Genomic DNA, 27500 nt, shown 5'->3' on the forward strand with positions numbered 1-27500 from the left:
GCATCCATTCATGTTAGACAACAGGTGACAGTCAAATGTCAAACCGCGTTTTGGTTAAACATGCAATGGGTGAAAAGACAGACAGATGAAGAGGATGGGGTGTGTGTGTGTGTGTGTGTGTGTGTGGGGGGGGTAAAGAAGTGATGACGAAGGAGGAAAGGACAAGAAGTGAGGATACCAGTGTGACATTTGTCTGGTCCAACCTGATTCGTCATCAATCACCAGCGGAGGGACGGGGTCGCCTCGTGACCTCGAGCGACATCAGCGTCCACGCGCCTCCAAGAGTCGTTTGTCGAAGCGATTGAATTTTTTTAAAAAATGCTAATTTTTTTTCTTTCTTAGCCTTTAGACATCATTGTAGTTCATTAATGCAATTCCTTCAGGAAGAGCGAATCGCGGCGCGGCCTAGAAGCGAAGAAGACCACCAACTTCAATGATTTTTGCATCTTTGCTGATTAGTTTTTGAATTTACTCAACAAAAGGAGCAAAAGTCGGTTTGCGGAAACAAAAAGTTTAACCGGAGATGCTTCCGTATCGATGCTACCTATCGATAAACGTCCACAAATTGAACTCTCGTGTCTCCACAAATGGAATTGAGTGTCCGCCATGTCCAGCTGAGCAAACCCCAGCCTGGATGAGATGACCATCGATCAAGAGCCGCTCTGACAGCTTTTCTAGTTTCCATTTTCTTATTTTTTTTACCAATTCAACCCTATTTTTCTTCCATCTCTCTGTTCCTGTCCTATTTGTTTCCCCTTCTTTTTTTTTTCCACTTTTCCTCTTCTTTATTACTTCTTACATCCCCCCCCCCCCTCCGTACCCTTCACTGTCTCTTTTTCTGACTCGAGAAATGTGAGTCTCTCTATATTTAGATGCCCCTCTCCTCTCTTCATTTCTCTCCCTTTATCTTACCTCCTTTTTTTTCTTCTTTTCTCCGTTGAAGGACAGATTTGGAAAAAAAAAATGCTCAGAGATTCATCAGCGTGGCATCGTCGCCGCTTTTTGATCAGCGTGATGAGTGACAAGCAGCCCGCGGCTATTAAATACAAGTGTGTGTTTTTTTGTCAACACCTCTATGTAAATGTGTGTGCCATTCATTTGTACAGGAAGCCGTGGGAACATTAGGTCATAACTTCTCAGTATATGTTGAGTGCTAAGTTAATTTAGTACAACGATGTTCTCCTTGTTTGTGCACCCTCTGGAGTGTTTGAGGGTCAGATTAGCTGGGAGTGAAGTTTGTTTTGATATTTGCACTGGGGGGGCGCGGAGGGTGTGCCTGTTGTCCTTGTGAGTACGCACTTAAGCTGTGGCTTTTTTTTTTGCTCCCCATCTTTGCATGAGCTCATTGTGAGCCACAGCCCTGTGTGGATTTTTGGGAAAGATGCCTCTGTTTGCCATCTGACAGAACAACACACACACACGCACACACACACACACACACACACACACACACACACACACACACACACACTCTGGACACCCGCCTCTGCACCAGATAGTGAATGGCCACCAGTAGTGAGTCAACATCATTAAGTCATTCGCTTGTGCGTTTAGAATCCACACAGTTTAACAAACAACTGTGTTAAAGTGTGTGTCAGGTATGTATGTGTGTGTGTGTGTGTGTGTGTGTGTGTCCAACATGTATGTAACTGGTGCCTGCAGTGACTTGTTTCCGCTATCTGGGTTCAGTTTGGCCGTGATGAGTTGCTTTTTTGCTTTTGACAGATTTTGTGTTAAGACATTTAGAAAGGTCTGCACATCCACAGGAATACACACACACACACACACACACACACACACACACACACACACACACACACACACACACAACTAAGCTCTATCTCTTCTCTCTTTGTCTCTTTCTTTGAGTGTCTTGCTGGTAGAGAGAGAGAGAGAGATAAGGGTGGGTGTTAAAAGTTTTGAGCCACTCCATAGCCTCCTTATTTTTTCACACTGTCTTTAGCCACAGAGCCATCTGGTGCTTTTCAGAATGGTGGCAAATGACAAAAAAAAAAAAAATTGAGTGGAACTGGAGGAGAAAAAGGCAAAAGGATCCAAAAAGTCACTGGGAAGAGGGACGAGTTAAAGAAAAAAAAAATTCAGTTTTGTTTTTCTGTCACATATAAAAAGAACAAGGGTGGTCACATGACCACAAGTGGATGTAAATGATTAGATAAATGTGAATTCTATTCACTTAATGAAAATTAAAATAGGGTAGAATTTAATTTAATGGTGAGCTGTTGATTGGATGGATGGATGGATGGATGGATGAATACTGTGGTATTTTTCCATCACGTTGTTCGTTTGTCTCTCCTCTGATTCATCTTGTGCTGAAATGTCTCTTTTGCTTTGAGAGACTTAGACTAACCTTCACTGAGCCTGACTTCATCTCTTCTTTAGTCAGCCTCTGTAATTTTTGATGAAAACCTTCTCAGAGCTGTGGAGGCAGCGCATTAATATCCACGTTTCAGAAGTGAGATTCAATAAACAGGTACATACACGTGCTGTATTGCTGTTGACACGTTTTTCGCATATGTTGAAAACTGAAGTAGACACAAATCCAGGGTTTTTTGTTTTTACAGCCAACGTGATTCTCCGACTTCTCCAAAATTTTTACAAAATGCACCTTGTTAGTTTTCACATCCCATCACACCAGTCTCTTCCCAGAAGTCAGGAACCAATCCTGCCGTTAGACAATCCCACACCTTTAAGTTCCACCTCCCGTGAATTCCCTCGTGACATCACGTTGGTCGCACGTCAGGAGACGAGTCTCCAAAAAGCGTTGCGGTGATGAAACCAGGTTTTTGCACCAGGAGAAGCGCACGAGGAGATGTGGTTATTGTCACATGAAAACCCCTCCTCTTCATCAGTACGTCCACAACTAAACCCCCTTCCCACCTAATACACATAAGCACTTCCTGGAGGTGATTTCACTTCCTCGTACTACACACACACATGCGTTTCAAAGAAGTGATGCTTCAAGAAGTAATTATGGGAAAGCACCGTCAAGCATTTCTGTTTCAGCAGCTTAACTCTGAGGTGGTAAAATGATAAAGCTGTGAAAATCAACAAATGCCAACACACACACACACACACACACACACACACACACACACACACACTGACCACAAAAGTTTGTTTATCACCTTACTTGTGATTTCATCTTAAGATGAAACTCTGTGGACTTTTTTTTTTTTGTTACCTTAGAGCTCAGGGGCCCTTACATGACCATCATCTCTCCCAGAAACAATAATATTTTGTTGGTTTTTGAGCGTTAATTTAAAAAGAAAAAAAGACTTTTCATACCCTGAAAATGGACTCCCAGTTTTATTTTATTTTAAAAATACCACCGTAGCACCGTTGGATGTAACGTCTCTGACAATGATGATATCAACACACCAGCTTTGCGTCGGCCAATCAGCACCAGCCTTATTTAAGTACACAGACGGCATATTATGGACGGAGCAGCATCAGAATAACCATGTCAGGCTGTCTTTTTTTGTTTGTGCTGAAGACTGTTAAAGTTCATTAACGTTCCTCCAATGGAGATTCGCTGCATCTCTACTTTGATCTCATTCTGTGCCGTACACACTACTGCTCTTACAGATGCTGCAGATCTGTGTGTGTGTGTGTGTGTGTGGGGGAGGATCATTTCAAAATTGTTGCTGTGGAAATGCAGAACTTTTTCAAAATGCAAAAGAAATCTCATAAATATGGGCCTCAGTGTAAAATCCTATAGGTGAGTATAAGAGCTGTAGCTCTACTCGTTTTGACATTTAAATGACACTTCCTCATTCACACGCGTGTGTCACGGCTCAGCGCCAGTTTGTGTAGGTGGTCAAACCTTAGAAGACGTATAAGAGTTCATATGTTCCACACACAAAGGTGAGGTGTCACGGTGATGGTGATCGGGAACACACTCCGGGCGTTTTGTAGTCAGATGCTTATACTCAGCAGTTTATCGCTTGTCAATAAAAAAGATTTTCCACAATGATAGATCTGGGATCCGTATTCTTCCTGGTGAAACTTCTTACCTGTCACATTATCTCCGGACCATGCCTCTGCATCTCTTTTTAGACTGTGACCCAATTTTAAATATGATATACACTATATATATATACAGTGTATTTATATATATATAATATACTAATCTTTCACATCTGGATTATAACACAGATCTTAGAGATTATGATCTGGATTTGAATCCAGTTGCACGTAATGGTGTGACATGGTCCATGTTGAAGTATTTTTATCTTGGTTTTCCTTTTTTTTTTTCACAATTTTAGTTAAAAAAAATAATAAAGATTTTTTTAAAAATAGGGTCTGATATCTCAATCATTATGAAAGTGGAAAAAGTGAATCAATTGGAATAAACTCTTTCTTTTTACGACCCACCCCTTAAATAATTAGATCAAGAATCCATTCACATCATTTCGAGTTATCTTTCCAATAAAAGCAGCGTCGGCGCTCCCATAACTTCTTCCTTTTGGCTGAGGTAACAAAAGAGCCCCTTGTGTTCCTGTCACCTCTCCTCTCCTCTGTCTGCTCTATCAGGTCCTCCTTCCCTTTCCTTCCCATCCTTTCCTCCTCTTGTTCTACTTCACTTACGGCTCTCACTTTGTGTTTCTCCCAGTCCTCTCACCTTCCCTCCTCTCTAGCCCTTTTTTTTTTTTTTTTTTTTTAAATTCCTGGCACTGCGTTGTGTTACAGTCCTTCCTCATCCTCCCCTCTCCACTCCCCCACCCCCCCCATCTTTTCATTTTGGGTTCTCCGACAGTGGTAATGAGATGTTTCATTATTTGCATTTCACAGCTTTTAATAGAGAGAGAATTTAGGCTAAGCCCCGGGTCGTCAGTCAGGGAGTTACCATGGGAGATATAGCAGGCTTAGGGGCCTAGAGAGAGACCAGAAATTACACACACACACACACACACACACACACACACACACACAGGTACAAAGGAGGAAGACACCACAAAAAACCGACAGGTAGACGTGGTGTTCTGGCGTCCTCACCCTGTTCCTGAAGCTCTTTACCCGTCAGATTGCGTTTCTGACACTTGGTGGGTTTTGGAGCGGAGCTGAAGGTGAAGCTGACATTCAGCCATTAGTTGTCAGGCTTAAGGACATAAACAACAACATCTTAGAGCCACCAATTCTTTTCCGGTCGTTCTGGGATGATCCCAGTCGGTCTTACGGCGGCTGGATTTCCATAAGAACACCCCCAGGATTAACAACTTGACGGCTGAAGGTGACGGTGGAGAAGCACCGGCTCCACCGGTCAGTACCCTGTGACGATTACGACTAACTTTTCTTGTCGTAAGTTTGGTAGTTTCATGTAATATAAAATGTATGTAACACATGGTTGAAGTGTGTGATGCATAAATATAGATAATCTTTTATAAGGCTTGAGAATGTACAGACACCTGACGTCCAACCTGGACATCTGGGGGCGAAGATGCCGGGGCTCTAGATCTTGTTTTTGGGTGGTGTGTGTCGGAGGGTGTGGGGCATCAGGGGTGGGGGAGATTAAGCGAGTAGTGCTAAGTCTTCCTAAGCCTCCTGGATCCTCTTTGGTCCGTCTCCACAGGACACGGCTATCCTTCTTTGAGTCAATCTCTTCTTCCACCTTGACTCCACGGGCGTTGGCCGAAGGGACAGACAGAGGACGGGAGAAAGTGACAGCGAGGTGCCGGACCTCCACGTGATGAAATCTGGTGGAAAAAACCGGAAACACTGGAGTGAAATGTTAAGAAGTCAGAGGCGGCGTTTTTGGTTTTAACATGGAATAAAGAAGCTGAGAACATCCGTCTCACAACTAATAGTTTAGTTGTCTTATTTATTTCTAATTGCACCTTGCAGGCCTGTTTGTGTCAGGCAGTGCACTTGTGTGTCACATGTGTGTGTTTGTGTGTGTGTGTGTGTGTGTGTGTTATTTTTGTCTGTCGGCCTTGTTGACGGGGCTGCCACCCCGGCTTGTCCCGGAAGGCTGGCAGCTCCGTCGGGTTGGGGATTAACCCCGGGATAATGGCCTCGATGCCCAGTTGAGTGGAAGCAAAGCTGTTTAAAAAATATTGGCTGCCTGAGTCACTCTCCCCGCCTTCTTCCTGCCCCCCCCCCTCTGTCTATCTTCTGTCTCTATCTTTATAGCCTGACTCTTTCTCTTTTTTTTCCTCCACCCCCTTTTTACTTTATTAGCCTCATTCCTTGGTGCTTTACTTTTTATAATTCTGTTTCTCCCTGTAACCTCGTCTCGTGGTTTTAATGTTAACGTTTCGCGAGCCTCACATATCCTAATTCAGTTTCAGGTATCACTGGTTATATTATGGATTTGAAAATAAAAGTAGTAAACCTTTTGAATCATATAATGACTTCTTTTTTTTTTATTTCAGTGGAGGAGCTATAGATTTTACTCTGTAAAGTAATGGCTGTCTTTAATCATACCGCTGTGTGCTCTGTTGTCCAGTTGAATCATTTCAGTTCTACTCATGCATGCAGTCTTGTTTTTTTTTTTTTTATATTAAAGGAAAAATCGAAATGTAAGCAAAACAATTCTTCTCTTCTTTGCCTTTTTCATTTTTTTTATAGAGATTAGCATATTGAGGCTGACATTGTTTATTTCATTTGCTTTGAAAGCTGTACGTAATTCATTTTCTTTCAGCGAAAACCTGTTTGTATTTTCCACAGATACTTTCTGCTCCTGCAGGGCAACGTACGAGTGGAGTTTGTGTGATAAAGTTGTGCTGATCACGCGTGAATCCGGAAATGGATCACAATATGAAGTTCAGGCTCTTGATTTGATATCCCCTCCTCCGTTCTGTTCTCTTCTTCACTTTCTGGACATTCTTGAGTTGGTTTTCCTCCACAGATTTTTTTTTAGAGACTATCCAAGATAAAGGTAGTCTGGTGGTGAAAGGACCAGAATTCCATTTTAAGTAGGTTGTAAATAGAAAATGATAAGAATTGATCATGTGTCACGACGTGAAGATTAGAGATCCGTTAAGTGTCATCTGATGAAGAAAGAGTTAAATATTGGTACAGATGTAAAAAAAGAAAAAAATTAATTTAAACCTTTAACTGAAAGTTTTTCCACATCTGTACCAATATTTATATTTAATAAGACATCCATGGATTTTTAATCTTATGGGATAATCTGGGGGGAAAAAAAAGTTTTTCATACTTGACTGGCTCAGAACTACAAATGAACATTATCACAAATGTCTTCATCCTGGGTCAGTGCTGCTGCTTCACAGCAAGAAGGACGTTGGTTCAATTCTTAATTCTTAATTTCCCTTCAGTGAATGTATATATAAATTCCACCTGGGGAGCTTTTCTGCTGTTTGTATGTTCTCTCTGGTTCTCCAGCGTCTTCCTACCTCCAAAAATATGCAGCTTAGTCAAATTGTTCTACACTAAGTTGTCCATAACTGTGAGTGGTTGTTTCTTTGTTTCTTTCTTCTGATGAGCTGGCGACTTGTTCAGGGTGTACCCTGCCTCTCGTCCGTAGTCAGCTGGGATAAGCTCCAGTGATCCAAAGTCAGAATCCTATCTGACATACGAGACAAATACTGATTAGGTTCAATAAAATGAATGCATAAACTTTTTTTTGAGCAACATTTTTAAATGATTTGTTTTTTCCCCTCATGCTCAAATGTGTTGCCTGTTGTTTACTTTTTCTATTTCGCCTTATTATTTTACTAACGCTACAAGCTCTGTGAACTCCCTGCATTCACCGAGTTCAACGTGCTCATCCACCAAAGTCACTTTATCAAATAATGAGCACAACTGTTAAATTTGTTTGAGTGGAGGGCTGTAATTTGAATATATAGTGATTAGTTGAGGATGGCAATTTTGCGAGCAGCAGACTGGCTTCTAAATGATAACTGGCCTTGACCAATTGGAAATCCCGTAATTCAATAAATTCATCTGCCTGGGACTGCAATAACACACACACACACACTCACACACACACAGGGGGTTGAAAGCATTTAAGCCTACACCTGCAGGACTGAATCAAGAAAGGAGGATTTTATTTGCTTAAATGTCACGTAAGAATTTATTAACACCCAATGTGACAACCTTTGACCTCCTGCGACGTCTCCATCCAGCGTCCGCTGTCTGAAAACCTCAGGAAGACGTTAAATCCGCTGCACGAACTTGAATTCTGCTGGACTTTTTTGATCCTCAAGGACCTTTCTCTGCGTCCCCGTCCCCCCCCCATCCTGAGCGGTCAAGGAGGCAGAGTTGGCTCGGAGGGACAGGCTGCATTAAGAGAAACACAAGAAGGAGGAAGCCCCGTTCTCTCACTCCATCACATGTCTCTTCTCTTTAATCATCTGGCCGCGGCCTAAAGTGACTTTGCTTTTTGATGCGACCGGGACAAACCGGGTGTGATGCCATTACGGCTCCGCCGAGCACATGGATGTGTGTGTGTATGCACTTGTGTATTCGGGAACGGGGGGGGTTTGATTTGTGTTTATTTGTTATGAGGACACCGGGGTCTTGATTGAGTGCGTTTTTGTGCGAGGCAAGTGGGGAAGTTAAGGAGGACGTTCACTTTTGATTTGTTCTCTGAAAGGCGACAGGGACTTTAGAGCTCCGGTGGCGTTTTTTTTACTGAAACAATCGTCTCTGACCACAAATAAGCACTCTCAGACTGTCAGGCAGCTTCTTGATGACTTTTTCCTTGCTTTTTTAGCGGTGAAATTTCATAGAAGGGGATGAAAAAGCTTGTTTTTTCTGCTCTGTGACATCCTGAAAGCTTGCAGCCTTTTTCTGTAGCCTTGGTGAGACTCGCTAATGCTTTGGATGAAACATAAAAGTGTCTCTCTTTTACTTGATTGTCTGACAAGTTAATTTTATCTTACATTCCAATCTTGTGTCAAGTGTATATTTTGAAGAAGGAAAAAAAAAAAGTTCAGAAAATCAAGGCTGAACTCACATGGTTGGAGTTGCTTTTTTGTCCCTTCGGTCTGGGCTTGTGAGGAAAATACTGTAGCTCACCGAGGGAATGAAACGACGCAGTGAACGCCGGAGATCACCCAAGTGTGTGTGTAGCGTGATCCAACGTTGCGATTGGGATTGGGATTAGTTCCCCATGGAGAAGGGGTCTTCGACTAGTGGACATGTTGAAGTTAAACAGACCAATTAGGTGAGTGAAGAGTTTAGAGGTTAAAGCACACTCCATTAAACTTCTTTTTCTCCGCCTGAACACCAGTTCAGTTCGTCTCAACGTTTGTTGAAGCAATAAATCTGATTACACCTCATTCTCTCCTTCTGGCAGCCCTTTTCTGTTGTTTTTGCCCTCCGCTAATCGTTGCTTTTGTTCAATCCGAGGCCCCATTTAGCTTGTTTTTGGGTGCAGTCCTGGCCACAAACACACTGCACAAGGACTCAAACACACTCGAATGCTTCACCTAGAAATATGGCCTCCAGGAGCAGAGCAGAGCGGTGCTACAGCGATATAACCACTCGTTCTTTTGCACAGGATTTACCACACGGAATAAAAGTTGCACTGATGAACCGCGTTTAATCCGTTTACACACGCATTTCTCTTTGACAATTTTTAGTTTTAAAAGAAATTCAAACAAAGTTCACACTTCTGCACAACATTCAATCATTCTTTTTCTTGAAGACGAGACAATCAGTACTTATCCGGATGTGCGTCACGAGATTACGCCGGAGCCTATCTCAGCTGATAGGCTGGAAACACCCTGGATAAATCGCCAGTTTATCACACGGTCCTCAGCTTAACATTCATCCATTTTTATTCTTGTAAACAAGATGACAGCAAACACAGTTTAACCCACACTTAAATTATCATTGAGAACTTTTGGTTTTATTTGTCTGAATCTAGAGTTTCCTTTCAGATCTGACGTCTCCACCGCGATAAAGTATAAGAAAAAATGTGTTTAGAATTCATTTTTTTGTGGATCACCTTGAGTGTTTTTTATGAAGAGATGCTGCTGTTTCATTTCTTAAAAGATTTTTTTTTTCTCGATGCAATGATCACAAAAAAAACCCCTCGTCTATTCTGTCGGGAGTGGAGGCCAAAATCTTAGAGAGCGTTTTTTTAAAAATTTTTTATATAGTTTAAGGTTATCGGTTGAACGGCTTCAACGCTGAAGCTAAGAGAAGAAATAGATTTTTTCTTGTTGTGTGGGTGAACTCGCCCTCATATCTCTTCTGTTTCTGAGTAGATTGCTCTTGATGTCATTAGCATGTTTCCCTATTTTGCTCATGTTCCCATCGATGGTACAATAACTCCATGACCCTGACCCCCGCAGTAACCTTATTCAAGTTGATGATTTATTTTTTATTTTTTATTTATAATTGGTCTTTTGTCACCAAGTCCTCCTCGCTACCAATAGAAGTGAAACATTTTTCAAACGGTGCTGATTGGTATTTGCTGTATGGTGACCCTGTATTTCTCCATCCACGTTGCTTGGGAAAAAAAGAGAAAAAAAGAGAGGAATGGCAACGCATTGAAGTATTTCTCATTGAGTAAATGGCTTCACCTGAGTTTTGTGTTTGGCTCAGAGAGAGTCTGTCTTATAGACTCGGCCATACAATCAAATCTGCCAGTGGCCCTGAGAGAAGAAGAGCAGAAAAGACGAGGAGGTTTGTCTCCAAAGGTGAGAGGTGAATACTCTCAATATCTCCATCAGGCCAACGCAGAAAGGAGAGAATATCTCAAGGTTACAACGCCAATAGATTTTTTTAAAGAAGTGTGAGCCAGAGGATGAAAACACAACGTGCAAAAGTTGCCTTTTGAGACTTTGGTTAGTATTATTCTGGATTCACATATGGTTTTCCTCCCCCTTTTGCCGTGTATTCGTTACTTATGTGATTTAAAGAATTGCCGGTCAACGGGAGCACTAGTCGTCACTCCATCCGTCTGTCCGTCGCTTTACTTTGGAGGTGTGTTTGTCCGAGTGGACGTGGGAGATTTATCTGATCTTACAAGCCATCAGGTTGAGCAGGGCTTCGCTAAACATGACCTGAAGTGTGCCGGCTCCCCCCGAGCCAAACGCTGCTGTCACCTCGGCCACCCGGAGCTGTCATTTCTCCGGACGGCCCACGAGAGCTGACAGCTGTGGCCGTCCCAAAACAAATCACCGCTGCGTTCGGTAACACTCCACGTCCCAAACGATTTAGTCGTCACCGAGACGAGAGCGGGAGCGGCGGCTGCTAATGCTCCAGCTAATGCACTGCCTGACTTCTTGTGTGTGTGTGTGTGTGTGTGTGTGTGTGTGTTGTACAGTGGTACCTCTACTTACAAAATTGGTTTTTTGAAGAAATTTCATAAGTAGAGACTCATTTTCCATGCAAACGCCCTAATCCGTTCCAAGCCCCCCAAAATTCAGACGTGAATGTTTTATAAAGCATAAAAATGCATCAAAACATGTAACAAATACATGTTAGGATTAGATTATTACACAATAAATGAGAGTTGTGCATAATGTAAAAAACAGAATAGAGTAAAGAATAATAATAATGACGGTCATTTACCTTTTAACTGCCATCCTCATTGTTTTTTGCCCTCTTTGGTTCATGCCCTCTTGCCCCCCCATGAACAACAGAGTGAATTCCAGTCCTCCTTGTGAACTTCTCCAACCACCCACGCGATGCCTTAAACTCCTTAAACTTCCTTTAGTTTTAATAACGTGGTGATTGTAGATGCATTAGGGCCAGATTCTTTGGTGAGATCAACCAAACGCATCCTTTTTTCAGGCTTTTCTATCATCTCTTGATTTGTTTGTACGGACAAAAAAACTCTTTTCTTCTTTTCCACTTTTCTCCGTCACTTTCTTGGGGTCCATAGTGAATACTCTAAAAGTTAATATATTTACGTAAAACTATCAGAACACCTCATGGGTCGAGGGCCGAACGACGAGGACCCTGCATAGACACCTATCTAGCTCCACACAGAGGTCCCTCTTAGCCAATGGGATGCCAGGTTGCTAGAAATAGCCAATGGCAGAGCAGCTATGAGAATGTTGCGTTCAGCAACCTGTGGGAGCTGCGAGTATCAGCCCATACTGTAGTTTTACCTTTCGTAACTCAAAATTTCTTTCGTAACTAGAGGCAATATTTTCCTGTTGAGGCGTTTGGTAAGCAGAACATTTCTTAAGTAGAGACATTCGTCAGTAGAGGTACCGCTGTATTGGCTTTGTCTTGTTGAGTCTTTCTTTGTTTTTCTGCCACCTCTTTGTGAACGGTTCCACATATATCCACTCATCTGCCGTTGTCTTCTCTTTTCTCTCCTGTGGCCTTGGTTCTGCTGAAAAAAAATACTTCTTGTTTGTCGCCTAACCTGTATACCAGGAGAAAAAATGCAGACATTATTGTTTGTGACCCACAAAAGCTGCAAGAATCTTTGCACCATAAACGATAGCAATGATCCACGGCTTTTTCTGTGGCGTTTAGATTGTGAAACAAACCAGTAACCATGAATCCTGTCAATTAATAGTCTGCTGAAAAAGTTGCGTCTCAATCCGTTGACGGTTGCTCAGCTCCACAAATTGTCATTGAGGTTTTTTTTCTCTAGTTTTGCAAGAAAAAACAAAAAAACAACAAAAACTTTGTGTTCCCAACCCTGGAGTGAACTGTGCAAGATCAGAAATACCGAGGTGAAAGTTTAAGAGTGAGTTTTCGTCTTAACTAGACGGTCGACTGAGAATTCAGTCAAAGGAGAAACGGTGGAAAAAAAAACCCCCAACAAGACGGTGTTTATTGATAAATGTAATGGTAAAGTGGTCTTCACTAAATGAGGTGTTTTTCTCCCTCTCAACTGTTGTGAAAGTGTTTTGCTTTTTTAACTGACGTTTTTAATGAGCTTACACACACTCACACACACACACACACACACACACACACACACACACCTTCTCTGTCCCACATGCACACACACCCACATAAATGAACCTGTCAGGTTTAAGCACAGAGATTTTTGACTATTTGTTACTGGGCTGTTTTTAGACATCAAACTACAGCGGTTCAGATGTGCTTTCTATTGATGTCATTGTTTTAATGTCATCGTCATTACTGAGATATCCTTACCCTGGCACGTCTTTAAAGCAGCAGCTTGGCTAAATTTGCTTATTTCACCCCCCCCTTATCCCACCCTCCCCCATGAAAATGAAACCGACATACAGTCATCAACCACGCGTGTGGATATGTTGCCTAGAAATCTACAAAACGGAATAGAATTCATGTCTCCTTACCGCCAAATTCTAGTCTACGTTTCATGTATGACATGTTGAAAACTAATATGTGACATCCGTTTTATTTCCCCCCGCAGACCTTCAGAGGAGAGGCTTCTGTTCCGTTACACAGATGAACAACAGGAAGGAGGACATGGAGATCGCCTCTCACTACCGTCAGCTCCTCAGGGAGCTCAACGAACAGAGGCAGCACGGCATCCTCTGCGACGCCTGTGTCATCGTGGACGGGAAGATCTTCAAGGCCCACAAGAACGTCCTCCTGGGCTCCTCGCGCTACTTCAAGACTCTTTACTGTCAGGTGAGGAACTGTCGGGGTCTCAACAGTCATTGGCGTTCTGTTCCGTGTGTCTTCCTGGTGATGAAGTGTACAGTATTTTCTGCACTATAAGGCACACTGGACTATAAGGCACACTGGACTATAAGGCACACTGGACTATAAGGCGCACTGGACTATAAGGCGCACCTTCAATAAATGGTACATTTTAGATAGATACAGTAGATATACTTTATTTATCCCAAAGTGGGAAATTTAAACGTTACAGTAGCAGAACAGACAGAAACAGGGAAAATATACATTGAGGAAAAACCATTTTAAACCCTTTTCATATATAAGGTGCACTGGACTATAAGGCGCACCTTCAATAAATGGCTTATTTTAAACCCTTTTCATATATAAACTACACTGGATTATAAGCCACACTGGATTATAAGGCGCTGTTGGTTTTTGAGGAAATTAAAGTCTTTTAGGTGCGCCTTATAGTGCGGAAAATACTTTAAATGTAATCCTGAGAGAGACTCCTTCTCACCTTTCAGGTTAAAAAAGGGGCGGAGCCTCACCATCAGACTACCGTCACACACTTGGACATCGTCACGGCGACGGGCTTCAAAGCCATCCTGGACTTCATGTACTCGGCGCACCTCGCCCTCACCAGCAAGAACGTGATCGAGGTGATGTCGGCCGCCAGCTACCTGCAGATGACGGACATCGTGCAGGCCTGCCACAGCTTCATCAAGGCGGCGCTGGACATCAGCATCCGCTCGGAGATGGCCGACGAGCTGGCCGACTTTGAGATGGGAGCCGTGGCGGCGGCTGGCGTGGGCATAGTCGGCGGAGGAGGAGGAGGCGGGGGAGTCGGTTTAGCCGGACCTGGGGGAGTCGCTGGAGTGGGATTAGGAGGAGGCGGCGGTCTAGTCGGCATGGCGTCTGAAGCGTTGGCCTCCATCATGTCTGGTCGCAGCACCTCCCCCTGGCTCGTGCGCCGCACCAGCCCAGCGAACTCTTCTGGGGACTCCGCCATCGCCAGCTGTCACGAGGGTGGTAGCACATACGGCAAGGAGGACCAAGAACCCCCCAAGAGCCACGAGAGCCAGGAGGAGGCCTGCCACGACTCCCAGCCCGCCTGGCCGCACGACTACCGGCCCATCACCGTCAAGGAGGAACAGGTGTCTCCGGCCTCTTCCTCTCATCCCAGGGACGCCCCCCGGGGGGGGACGACCCAGAGCCAGGGGGAGCAAGGAGCTGGGGGTGCTGCAGGAGGAGGAGGTGCAGAGGGATCTTGGCAACCCCTATCAGGTTCAGGGAGGAGAAAGAACAGGAAGAACAAGGACACTGTCAGACATATTACCCAGCAGGCTGAGCGGAACTGGGACAAAGAGCGAGACAGGGAGAGAGACCGGGACAGTAGAGCTGGATCTCCTCTGCCCTCCATGTTGGCCGTGGCTGGATGGAACTACAACGGGCAGGAAATCCCAGGTAAGGCTGACGAACCGGAATCCTTCTGTGTTCACTGACGCCTGTCTTCGGTTTGTGATGCTGTCTGTTTTCGTCCAAGATTTATGTCAGTAGTTATGAAAGTATGTTAGGGCTGCGGAATACCAGAAAAAAATTACCTTCCAATGAGTTTTTTTTGTCTGCAGAATATATAAAAGTATATGAAATTTTAAGCAGATGACTCAAAAAAAGTACGATTATGTGTTTGATTCTTGGGGTGCCAGTCAGAGACAAATGAGAACCATAAAAAAAAGGGATTCTGTAAATCCACTAAACCATGCAAAACAATAAAGTAAATAGCACATAGCGATGAAATATGCATCACTTATACCGATGTTGCAAAAACAAATGGATCACAATGTTTTTCAGTTTTTAGTAGGTGTATTTTTTTATGTATTTTGGTGTTCATGCTGAATGCGGTTCTAGAAAACGAGAAGAGAGACGAATCGAAAGTTAGCCAAAAGGGGGCAACTCTGGAAAACTCCAACAGGGAAATGCATTCATCTAATGGATTGAACCTGAATGTGGCTCACTAGAAACAAGGACTGTACATCTAGTCCTAACCCTTAAATCAGAGTTAATGATGCTTTAGCAGAGTTACAGCTTTTGTACATCAGTGGTGGAAAATGAGAACCGAAACAGTTCAGCTTTTCCTGTCAAACAGTGAAAACATTTTGGGGATGTTTTACAAATGTCCTGTGATGTGACTGTTAAAAAGGACACATCAGTAAACCCACTGCGTGTTTTCAGTCAAGATTCTTCTTTAATGGCGTATTTGTATTCTGATAATCTACCGTCTACCATGACCTGAATAGCTGAGAATATTCAGACCTCGATTATCATCCTCCTGCCACAAAAGAAACGAGGAGGTGGGATGGGATGGAAAAAAAACTGACTAAACAATGTTTATTTTTCACAAAACTTAAAGTTTTGTACTGAAGTGCTGCCTTTTGCTCTCAAGGGATTTTTTATTGTTTTTATTGTTTTGTTTTTTTAATTTCCTTGGTTACAGTTTGAACTCAAGCTGGTTCTGGTATTTTGATTCAGTTCTGGCATAGATTTGAAATTCTATTCAGAATTCAACACAAATTTTCACATGCAACTAAAAAAAATAAATACTGTAAGTGTTCCCTTTTTCTTAGTTAAGAATTTTAATTATTTGTATTGCTTAATTCTATTTTCATGGCTACAAGTTTGATTTAGGCTCTTCTCGTTAGTGGATTAACCTGATGAAGTTTTCTGGTGTGTGTGCCTCCAAAATTGTTAAATCAAAATCGATGAATTTTCCTTTAGAAATGTTGAGAATTTCAAGTATTTCTTTGGATTTTAAGGGACAACTTATGTAGTATATTTCTAACCATCTTGATTCAGTGAAATGCACCGTTGGCGGGGGATCCTGAGTATTTCTTACTTAAAGGTTGTGTCACGACGGCTGAAATTAACTTTGACTTGCTCTCAAAGATGAAAGAATGGATGCAGGCCAAGAAAAGAAGGCAGCCTTTCACTTCCATCTTGGAAAGAACTTATGCACTGCTGATTTGATGGCTTTGAAATCAGAGTTTGCCAGAGTTATTGCATTTGTGCAGTGCTGGCATCTACGCAGCCAGTTATCTGGTCATGTAAAAACTAAATGACCGTTGAGATAACAGGATTAGGTTCGACAGCGAGGTGAGAGTTTTAGCTCAACAGTTTTTTTTGCATTTTTCACCATTTAGGTTGTACTTTGTTGACTTTTTGTAATGGTGAATGCTGAGAGGGGGTAGGAGTGGTGACAGAACGGTCAGAAAGATATTATCAATAGTTTTTTTGTCGTCTTAGACTTTTGATCCCTATGACCGGAAGGAATAACCAAGCGATGCATGTAAATGTGTATTCACCTCGCTTGCTTCTTTCATGCCTTTTTAAATTGAAATGAAAAATCATATTGAATAAAAAAACAAAAAAAAACCCTAAACTATGACACGGAGTGTGGCTTTTTGTGGCTTACTCAATTCTTTTACACTGTGCCACAGTGGCTTAGTCATACTAGCTCCTAGAGCAAGCCCAGATAAGGCACACTGGATTATAAGGCACATTGTTGGTTTTTGAGAGAATTAAAGGCTTTTAGTTGTGCCTTATAGTGCGAAAACTACTGTACTTTGAATTGAGACCTGTGTTGATGTTCAGATGCTTGCCAGCCATCCGTACGGTTTACGGTTTTAGAGTGACCTCCTTTCCTGCTCCGGGCTGAGATTAGCGAGCTTCTGCACTAACGTGTTAGACCTAAGATGATTATCTTCAAATCTTGGAGGTGTGAGGTGAAGCCTCGGTGAATGCAGATGGTTACGCGGCGCTCGTCTTACTTCAGTTTACGTAACACATTCTCCCACATCTAAAAAAAAAAAAAACCAACACACACTTATTTTAAGAAAAGCGTCTCTTTTATCCTGATTAGTTCAGCAAATTCCTTTACACTCAAAACAAACACATAACTTAAATGAGTGTGTGTCAGTGTGTTCGTGTGTGTGTGTGTGTCATGAGTGTGTGCGCTTGGTGGGCCCAAGGCGTCGATAGGTAGATCATTAAAAGTAAGAGAAGCTAATCCTGGGCGCATTAAGGGAGTTGGCTGTGAAATGGGCACACGCGTCGTGCAGCAAAAGAAAACAGGATAATTGAATTGACCTGGGTCACTGCACGGATTACCAGTGCGTCCTCGCCATCCCAGGCTCCTCCCCCACCCCCCCTTCTCTCTGGGGTTTAGGGAAGGACCTTCTAGAAAGGGTATGAGGAGGGAAAAGAGAAGGGGAAGGCGAGTGGAGACAAATGGAGACGGAGGAACCGTCTGGGTTTATCGGGGTTTGATGCTCACATTTAAATACCTCAAATCCCAGATTTTGAGACCTGAAGTCAGATTTTATCACGGCTCACAAGAACATCTTCAGCTTCAGAGTCCCACATTCACCTCTCCACAGACGCCCACAAAAGCGCCGTTGGGGGAGTTCAGTCGTTCCGTGCTGCGGTTGGGGTTTTAGGGTTCATCTGGTTTTGGTGAACTCCACCAGAAGACAAACATTTCTCCCCACTTCCAGCCTGGTTTGGCCGTCTGCTCACAGCGGAGCAGTCGGCCAAGGAGAAACCAGGAGGTACCGCGGAGGTTATCAGCTGTTACCAGCTTTATAGGAAAGTAGGATATTGTGTTCCCAGTGGGCTTACGTGATGTTTAAGTGCGGTATTGAGTGACAGGCAGGACGTGTTGTGTGTAGCGTCAGTTTGCACAGGGTGGTTTCTACATGTTTAGTGTTTGGTGAAGGTTTGGTTTGACTGTTTAACAAGTTTACTGAGGTCAAGATGGCGAGATGTTTGCAGGACTTCTGTTGTAAATGATTTTATAACCCTGAGTCCTCAGAGAATTTATGTTCATGAAGACGAAGTTTAAATCCTTGAAGGTCGGAAATCTGAGGAAACATCTGTTCTAAAGAAATGAAGGAGTTTCTTGGATGAGAGGTGGAATGTCTTCAAACGCTAAACAGAAGCTTCAGATTGAGCCTTAAGATCACGATGACCTGAATGATTGAGAATAGAGTTTAACACCTGCAGTGGGTCAGAATCACCTGTACTGTCAGACACGAGTAAAACACGGTCTGATGGTCCACTTATGAATCTACAGATACACTAAGTAAAATAAAATTATATTAATTTGATGAATTAAAAGAATAGAATCAATAACATCTAGAATAATCATTATTTATAATCTCAGCATCACTGATACGTCCGTTAATTTATGACGTTCTGTCATCCAAACAAACAAATGGACAAATTATTCACTTTTTAAAGATGTAAAAAGTTGAAAAACAACAATGAGTGGCTTGAATGATTTAACGGTCCAAAGAATCATCAATCGAGCTTTCCATCGATAAAAGATTATTTTTTTCAGCAGATAATTGTCATGAATGACGTTAAAGATGAGTTTGTTAAAGCAGCCGCCGTCTTCCTCCTATGCTTTGATTTAGCCTTTTATCCTCTCATGTTTTCTTAACTTCCAATCCGTCATTATTCTTGTTTCTGTCTCTAAATGCAGATTATTTTGGTCCTGCTGTGTAACTTCTTTTGCTCCACTTGTGCTGCCCCTTGAACGGCACGCGTATTGTTGTGAAAGGTAGTTTGGAAATAGTGATTGATCGATTGTGTGTGTGTGTTGGCGCTGTTGTTCCATGAGGTCCAGTTGTTGGCGTCCATAAAGGAATATAGTAGGTATAAAAGAGAAAGGGCACCTTCTGTTTGAGATTATTGTAATTGCTTCATTCCTTATTGATGAGAAGTGCCTGTACACTCACATGTGATCGCTTTCCTTTCTTTACTATCACATCACTCACAAACAGGAGCTGCTGGACTGAGGATTTTCGCTTGGATTACCCCGTAAATAATAAGATGATATATACGGCGGTGTGAGGGCTCAGTGTATTAATGCAGAGCTGTTTCAAAGCGTGTGTTGACATAAACAGCTGCAGGAATTAGGATCTGTTTTCTTTAGATCCCCTTCCCCTTGCGAACATCTGCTGCGTTCGCTTCATGTCATTACGGAGGCCGCTGAGCGCTCAGCTTCCTCCTCTGTCGGACTCACTCAGGCCTGATCTCACCGTTTCTGCTGCTCACCTCGTCTGCAGACACGAATATCAGAAATCTTGATTTTCAGGTTAAATAAGATCAGCAAGGCTTCCGCTGCAGAGATCCCATCATGTGCGTTTAGTTTTCCAACCAGTCTTGTATTAGAGGTGACAATTTCTGAGAAGGGATAGTTTTTTTTAAATCGTCTCATCTTCTGTTGCCTTTAAAGAATTACGTGGAATTATTTTTAGTTTGGTCTCTGCTGCTTCTTCCAGACCTGGATTTAAAAAAAAAAAAAAAAGCATCACACAAATCAAAAAGGAGTGTTTTTGAAAATCAAGTTCTGAGATTTAAAAAAAAATTTTTTTTAGAATAATTCATCGTGTTCCTCTATCATCCCTCACATCAGCGTATCTTCTCCGAAAAAGTCACGCTGCAACCAAAATTATGAGTCAATTAATTCATTAAATTGGAGACAGAAAAATTATTCGCAAGCCATTTTAGGAATGGATTGAAATACCAAATGTTACTGGTTACGGCTTAGTGTTGGGGTTTTTTTTGTTTTGTTTTTCAGTTTGAAGTCTCCTAATCTTTGGGGATATTGATCGTACAAAACAACCTTAACAACTTGATAATGTTTTAGTGCGTTGGGGACAATTTATTGACTCATTTAATTGAAGAAATAATCATCAGGCTAACCGATAAAGAAAATAATTACAAAGTGCACCCATGCTGCCTCCTGTATGACTAACTAACAGCCTTATCTTCTGACAGGTTTAAAAGACTTCATTAATAAAACTGAAATGTGCTGTTTATGGAGGCAGCCTTGCTAAAATGTGTGCCGTTACGCTGCCGTTACATCTCCAGTGTGTCACCAATTTGAAAATATTTAATTTCATTCATCTAGAAATTATTGAGTTGGGATTATTTATTTTATTTAAGTTGGTGACACCTCAGAAGTCGTTGGTGAAATGTGAGTTCACGATTGATTTCTGTCCTACTTCCTTCAGACTTGGGGCGATAAACCATCCGTTGAGATAACGGCACTGGAAATACTTTTTTATTCTTTCTTTTTTTTTTTTGAGTAGTTTTCTGTTTGTTTGTTTTTAGCTGGTATTTAAAACAGACACACTGACCTTTAGTGGCAGCTTGGGGGATTTTGGCAATCTTGCACACACACACACACACACACACACACACACATACAGCTCAGAGCATCTGATTATGTAGACGTCAACAGTTCAATCACATGTGGGCCGTTTCTTTCCACTTCCCTCTAGCTGTTGCTCATTGATTACATCGAGAAGGTTTTTTTTAAATCTAGCATCTTGATCTGAATCTTCTCTCCGTGGCCTCAGAATTTCCCTCTTTGACACACACACACACACACACAGAGACACACACACACACACACACGCACGCAGACAGCCAACGAAACAGAGAAGTAAGTTTTTCATAGAACCCGTTCCTTGTTCCTTCCTCCGGAGCTCCTGCACCTCCTGGACTCACCTGACCCCCCCCCCACACACACACACAAACACACACACATGCAGCCAATCAGAGAGCTGCCCTTGAGTTTGCACTTCCGCGTAAACTTTATCTCTTTTTTCTTTCTCTTCTTGCGCTCGTATCCCCAAGTCTCAGCAGTCCAAAGGTGAACACTTGAAATAATGAATCGGATCCCCCCCCCCCTCTTCGCCCCCTTCCTCTCTGTATTCCAGTTAAGACTCTCCCCATAGTATTTGCACTTCATTAAACTTGAAATAGGTTTAATATTTAAAACACCTGAGCAGATTTCAAACCCCTCACCCCTCACAGCGCCTCCTCCTTCACTCTCGGATTTATAATCCACGCTAATTCCTCCCTAATTCACTCCTCCATTTAAAAACCAAAAAATATATTTAATATTTCAGACGTGGTGAAGTTTTCTGCCCCCTTTTCTGCGGGGCGATGGCGGTTTGACGCGCATCGTGTCCAGGCCTCACCCTCTTTTCTTTTAGTGCTTCATCTCTCTCATTTTTTCCAGTCAGTCTATTATCACTTCCGTCTCTCCCCCGTCTTTGTAATCCAGGCCTCTCTCTCCGTGTCTCAATGTGTCGCCCCCCCCCCCCAACCCCTACTTCATCTGCCTTTGTCCTCCAACTACATGTATGATTTCAGCCATTTCCTCCCACCCTATTGACAGTAGTGACCTGCTCGCCCTGCCTCCTCTCCTCCGTGCATCATCTGCTTCCCCTTTCTGTGCCCTCCTATCATCACCCCCCCCGCCCCCCATTTCGCCCTTCGCTTCTCAATGTTCTGTCTTTTGTTCTTTAAAAAATTTGTGACGGATGACTTAAATGCTGTTTTTTTTCCCCCTCACATTTTCTCTTTTCTTGTCCTTCTGTCTCGTGTCGTCCCACCGCTCCATCCCCACTCCATTCCATTTTTTTTTTTTCAAAAAAAGTTCCATTATCACCGAGGTAACCAATCATTTCTCACCACCCACCAGCCATCTTTGTCATATGACCTCACATCCTTCTGGACATTATGGGCAGTCCACCAGCTAAAAGCCCCTTCTCCTACTCCACACCACACACACATTCACACAATTTTTCACACTCTTGCTGTCTGTCTTTTTCTCTCACAGCTCCCCTCTCTCTCTCTCTCCCTCTCTCTCTCTCCCTTCTCTCCCTCTTTTTCTCTTTCTCTCTCTTTCAGTTCTCAGTACCGACACCTGCTCTATTTATACATTTCTGGCTTTAAAAGAGCCATTTTGGACAGGAAGCTGCCCCCTCCCCAGGACTGACCGGGGCTTTTTTTCCAGAACGTCAGCACCCCCAACCTCTCCACCTCCTGCCCCTGGAACAGGCTGGAGAAGAATTGCTGTGTGGAGAAGAGGAGGGTGTGTGTGTGTGTGTGTGTGTGTGTGTGTGTGTGTGTGTGTGTGTGTGTGTGCGTGTGTGTGTGTGTGTGTGTGTGTGTGTGTGTTTGTGTGTGTTAAAGATTAGCCATCCCACTCTGAGTGCACCTGGGTGTGCTTTAGTCAGCCAAGGCCCACACACACACACACACACACACACACACACACACACACACACACACACACACGCACACACACACTTACCCACTAGTTTCTAAACACATGCATACATAAAACACTGCACATGAAATACGTGGACAGTAAAGTTTTTACATTTCACTTCAAAATGGCATCGATTCTGCAGGTCCGAGATGTAAGCTACCCAGAATGCATCACGACAGGATGTCCTGTTGGCACAGTGCAAGGTTAGGAGGTTTTTGTGGTTGAACATTCACAGCAGTACCCCCACTGCTAAAACCCCACCCTCACACATTAACACCAACACTTCAATTCCATCACGTAGTCCGAATGTCTGCGCTCAGACAAAGGACACTGGACCTTTTTCTATTATTATAGTCACATGTTTTTCATCTGGATCTCAACAGATTTTTGAAATATGATTCTTTGCAAACTTTTTATTTACATGTAAAATTCTGGTATTAAAAGGGCCAATGATCAGCAGGGAGATTTGTTTTTTCCAGGTTACCACTGGAACCATTGTTTGCAAGCATTGTGGCTCCAGATCTACTGTACAGTCCACAAAAATTAGTGGTGCAATAAAGAAAACCGAATACAGTATAAACATATAAACAGTCACTATCTAATGTTTTTAACTGCACAATGCTTCAAGAGCTGCCAGTATGAATTAAGGTGTTTCCATGGCGTCGCTTATTTAACTGTTACGTATGTGACCTTTTTATTACTCATTTTTGTTCACGTGTTGCAAAACTGGCATCTTTTAAAGTGTGTTATAGCATTTAGCAGTTCCCATTCATGTAGCACTATGAAGTGCAGCTAATGGGTTTGTTACTCAGAGAATAAGGGGCTGCCACTATCCCTACTGTGTGACTTTACCTAAAAGCAATTGTCCCATGATGGTTTTACCCTCATACAATGCCATACTTAGAATTTAAAATTGCATTATTATCATAATTATTTTGATTTAAAATGAAATATCAATATTTCTTCGGGATCTAGTTCAGCAACTTTTGAGGATGCATCAAATTTACAATTTTACTAAATCAGCACAGTTTCCGCTACCATTTAATTTTAGATAGAAGTCTATTATTAATTTTTTCCTCTGTCATCATATTTTCAATGAGTTCTGTGAATTCCAATATTCTGCAACTGCAAATCTGGAGCATTACATGGATCCAGATCAGGATTTGTTTGGTAGTAGATCTTAAGGGGATTATTGTCCATGACATTAGAAGTTTCGATAGATGGTAATGGTCAATAGTCTAATATATTTTTAAAAAATGGATCCAAATGATGATCCAACTCTAGAATCTGATATATATATATATATATATATATATATATATATATATATATATATATATAAAAGAAAAATCATTCAAATCCACTTTTAATTCCTTGATTTACTCTCTCCAAGCCTCCAGACTTTACATAGTGCTTGGAACGGTTGCAACCCACTGACTTATCCAACCTGTGAAGAGCAGTTGCAAGTAATAATAGCTTTCCTTTAAGGGTGACGAGCCAAAATGGTTGTTGTTGTCACAAGAGGAACTGGTTTACTGTAAACACTGGTGATATGTGATCTCGTTCTTCAGGAAATGTGTTTTTTTGTACCTTGGAACCATAAAAAAACAGCTTCTGAAAAGTATTTATATCCAGTCTAATAGAAAATAAGATATTTTTTCATGGAATATGTTTGAATAAAACTAATGAGCTTTACATATACAAGTTTTATGAAAAACTTTTGGCACCTGTGATAGTTTTCAAGATATTGTTTTATAAATCACTGTTTGAATCAGCAATTTCAATTAAATATATCATATAGCAGACAAATATAGTGATATTTAAGAAATGAAATGGAGTTCATAGGATTTACAGAAATTGTGCAATAATTATTTAAAGAAATACCTTTAGCACTAATTATTGCAACAAATTTGTTTGTTCAGCTAGTTGAGCCTTGACTTAGAAACACAGGTGAAACCCATGATGAGAACAGGTATTTAAGGTCAATTACAAGCTGTTCACATGTTGCCTCTTCTCTGAAGAGCAGCAACATGAGGGCTCAAAGCAAGTGTCAAATAACCTGCAAGCAAAAATTGTTCAACATCAGGGTTTAGGGGAAGAATACAAAAAGCTATCAGATTAAAGCTGTTAGTTTGTGAGGAATATAGTGAGGAAATTAAAGACCACAGGCACGGTTCTAGTTAAGGCCTGGAGAGCAGATGAAGAACACAGCACCCTAAGACAAACACTTGTTACCCACAGTGAGATTTGGTGGTGGGGCTGTGTGACCAGTGCATTTACTGGGAATCTTGTTAAAGCTGAAGGTCTCCTGGATTCCAGTCAGTATCAGCACTTGATTCTTGTGAACAAAGTTCAACAGTGACACAGGAACCCTAAACCCTACTCAGATTAAGGCATTCATGTAGAGCAGGGGAGTCAACCTTGATCACACATGGGGCCAAAATTCAAGACACGGCCTTTGTTCCACATCAAATAGTCATGAAGTTTATTGTTCACGCAATATTTTGACCTGAAAAAGTCCATTTGCTGAGATTATAACTGCTCTTCTCTCAATATTATATATTCGTGATTTAGCTGGGCCATGTTTTTGACACAAGTGATGTAGAGGAACAAGTACAACGTTCTAGAACGGCCATCTCATCCCCACATCTGAATATCACTGAAAATCTGTGGTGTGATTTAGAAAGCAGGCTTTCCATGCTCAGAAACCATCGAGCCAACTGAACTGGTGATGTTTTGTAAAAAATAATGATCTAAACCAGAACCCAGACCCTCATTAGGAGTTATAGGAAGCATTTACAGGCTGTTATGTCTGCAAAAGGAGGATCTATTAAAGTAATTTTTGTGTTGGGGTGCCCAAATTTATGCACATGCCTACTTTTGTTTAAATAATTATTGCACACTTTCTGTAAATCCTATAAACTTAATTTCACTTCTCAAATATCTTTGTCTGGTATCTTATGCTGATCTTATAAGGTATTGGACTGTTCAACTCGTGTTTTAAGGCAACCAACGACTGTTTACCACAAAATATACACGCACAACTTCAGAATAGTGAGTCCAACTAACAAATTATAAGTTTACCAAACTGATGGAAAGGTTGGTTGACTTTTCAGATGGTTATTGTTTAATATAATCATAATATTGAGGACAGACTGTAAGGTCACTTGTTGTAAACCATTCTGTACCAAAACAAGAAGTTGACCTAGCCCAAGTGTGTGAAAATACATTAAATGTTAAATTATATGCATGATTTAGTTAAAAAAACACATTGTAATGAGAGAGATCTTTGTTGATTCTGCGAACGGGAATTTCACAAGCCCAATGGCGACTACCCGTCAGGCCTTTTTTCCCCCCCGGATGTTGTTGATGTTGCAAATGTGATGGTGTGAAGTCTGTTGTAATTACATGTCAAAATTAAAATAAAATTAACTAAAAAAAACTAGACAAACCTCAGTTTCCGACCACAATTTGTTCCTGAAGGCTGTTTGAATAGTGATTTGTTCAAATTCCAAATACATTTTCCCCATTACAAATAATGTAAATGGTCTTAATCTGTTCCAAGACGCTAGAAGACTACCTTTTTTCAACATAATATGTTATTTCATAATGTCATTTAATATATCAAATTGTATAGTATTGAAACATATCGAAGAAATGTAAAAGAAAGGAGCAAACACAAGAATGTAAGAAAGAAAGAAAAAACATAACGTAATCAGGTTAGCCTAAGGTACGAGTTACCGTCGTCGTTGGACAGAGGTTTACGGTACCGTAATGGGCAATGGAACGCAAATTAAGTGAAAAATTATTTAGTACAGTAAACTATAATAAAAAGCACATTACAGTTAAAGCATAAGAACAATAAAAATAAGAATTTTTACCTTTGTGGCGGTGAGCAGGTGGCATACGTGAACGTCGGAGGAGGAGGAGGAGGAGGAGAGGATGGATGTTACTGAGTTTGTTTTGCGTTCGACTTCCAAATTTTGTTCGACTTCTAAAACAAAAAGAAATTCCAAATTTTTTTGGCCGAATTCCGATTTGTTCCATGTCTAAAGCGTTCGAAAACCAAGGTTTTGCTTGTACAGGATATATTTAACTGAAATAACCAGTGTTTTATAAAGGAATATCTTAAAGAGGATCAATGGTGCCCAAACTTCTTGTAATCCTGCTTTTGATGAAGAACCCGTGACGAAGGCTCTTCTTCTCCAGATATGCGATGGAGACGTGATGCGATATGAGCTGGGATGTCTCTCTCTCCTCCTCCTCTTTAGTGATCTGATAGCCGGTAATGGGCCCTGTAGCCACCGCTGGCTGTGGCGTATGTGTCACACTATGTACCCAACCATTCACCAAGAGTTAGTCAGTCCCGAACAACCGGTATATGGAGTGAAGTGTGTGCAGGAGGAGCGGCTGAATGATGGACAGGGACACGCAGAGATGTTAATGGTAACTTTAGTGGGGAGTTCTTAAAAAGTTAAACTCAGTAAAGTCCCTCTTTCCCAGTGTGTTTATTTTAGAAAGGTAGCTTTGTTCTATTTACCGTACCCACTCCCTCGGCCAGCTCTGCCCCCATCAGACCAGTTATAAAAGGGGAGAGAGGAGGAGGGGTGGGGGGTGGCGCGTAGTGTTTGGACAAACGGACAACCCGAGCAGGATATAGAGGTCTACAGCCCGTGGGTGTGTCGTTTGGCTGAGGTGCAGCACACACACACACACACACACACACACACACACACACACACACACACACACACACACACACACACACACACACACACGTACAGACAATCGTGGGAGTGTTCATGCTGGAGGGCAAAGTCTCCCTCCCTGTCACACATTCATTCTCCCTTTTTCC

General features: G+C 42.0%; 1 protein-coding gene across 3 annotated transcripts in view; it reads left to right on the forward strand.

Moving 5' to 3' along the window:
• The window catches only part of zbtb46 (zinc finger and BTB domain containing 46), a 64218-nt gene that overhangs the window by 8357 nt on the left and 28361 nt on the right, over positions 1-27500 (forward strand). For all 3 annotated transcript variants that reach the window (XM_068330015.1, XM_068330006.1, XM_068329997.1), the window contains exons 2-3: positions 13304-13524; positions 14040-14979. In XM_068330015.1, the coding sequence (XP_068186116.1) occupies positions 13339-13524; positions 14040-14979 (1126 nt within the window). In that variant the 5' untranslated portion in view covers positions 13304-13338. The remainder of the gene's footprint in view (positions 1-13303; positions 13525-14039; positions 14980-27500) is intronic.

This window comes from Antennarius striatus, chromosome 2 (assembly GCF_040054535.1).
Source record: "Antennarius striatus isolate MH-2024 chromosome 2, ASM4005453v1, whole genome shotgun sequence".
Lineage (NCBI taxonomy): Eukaryota > Metazoa > Chordata > Actinopteri > Lophiiformes > Antennariidae > Antennarius > Antennarius striatus.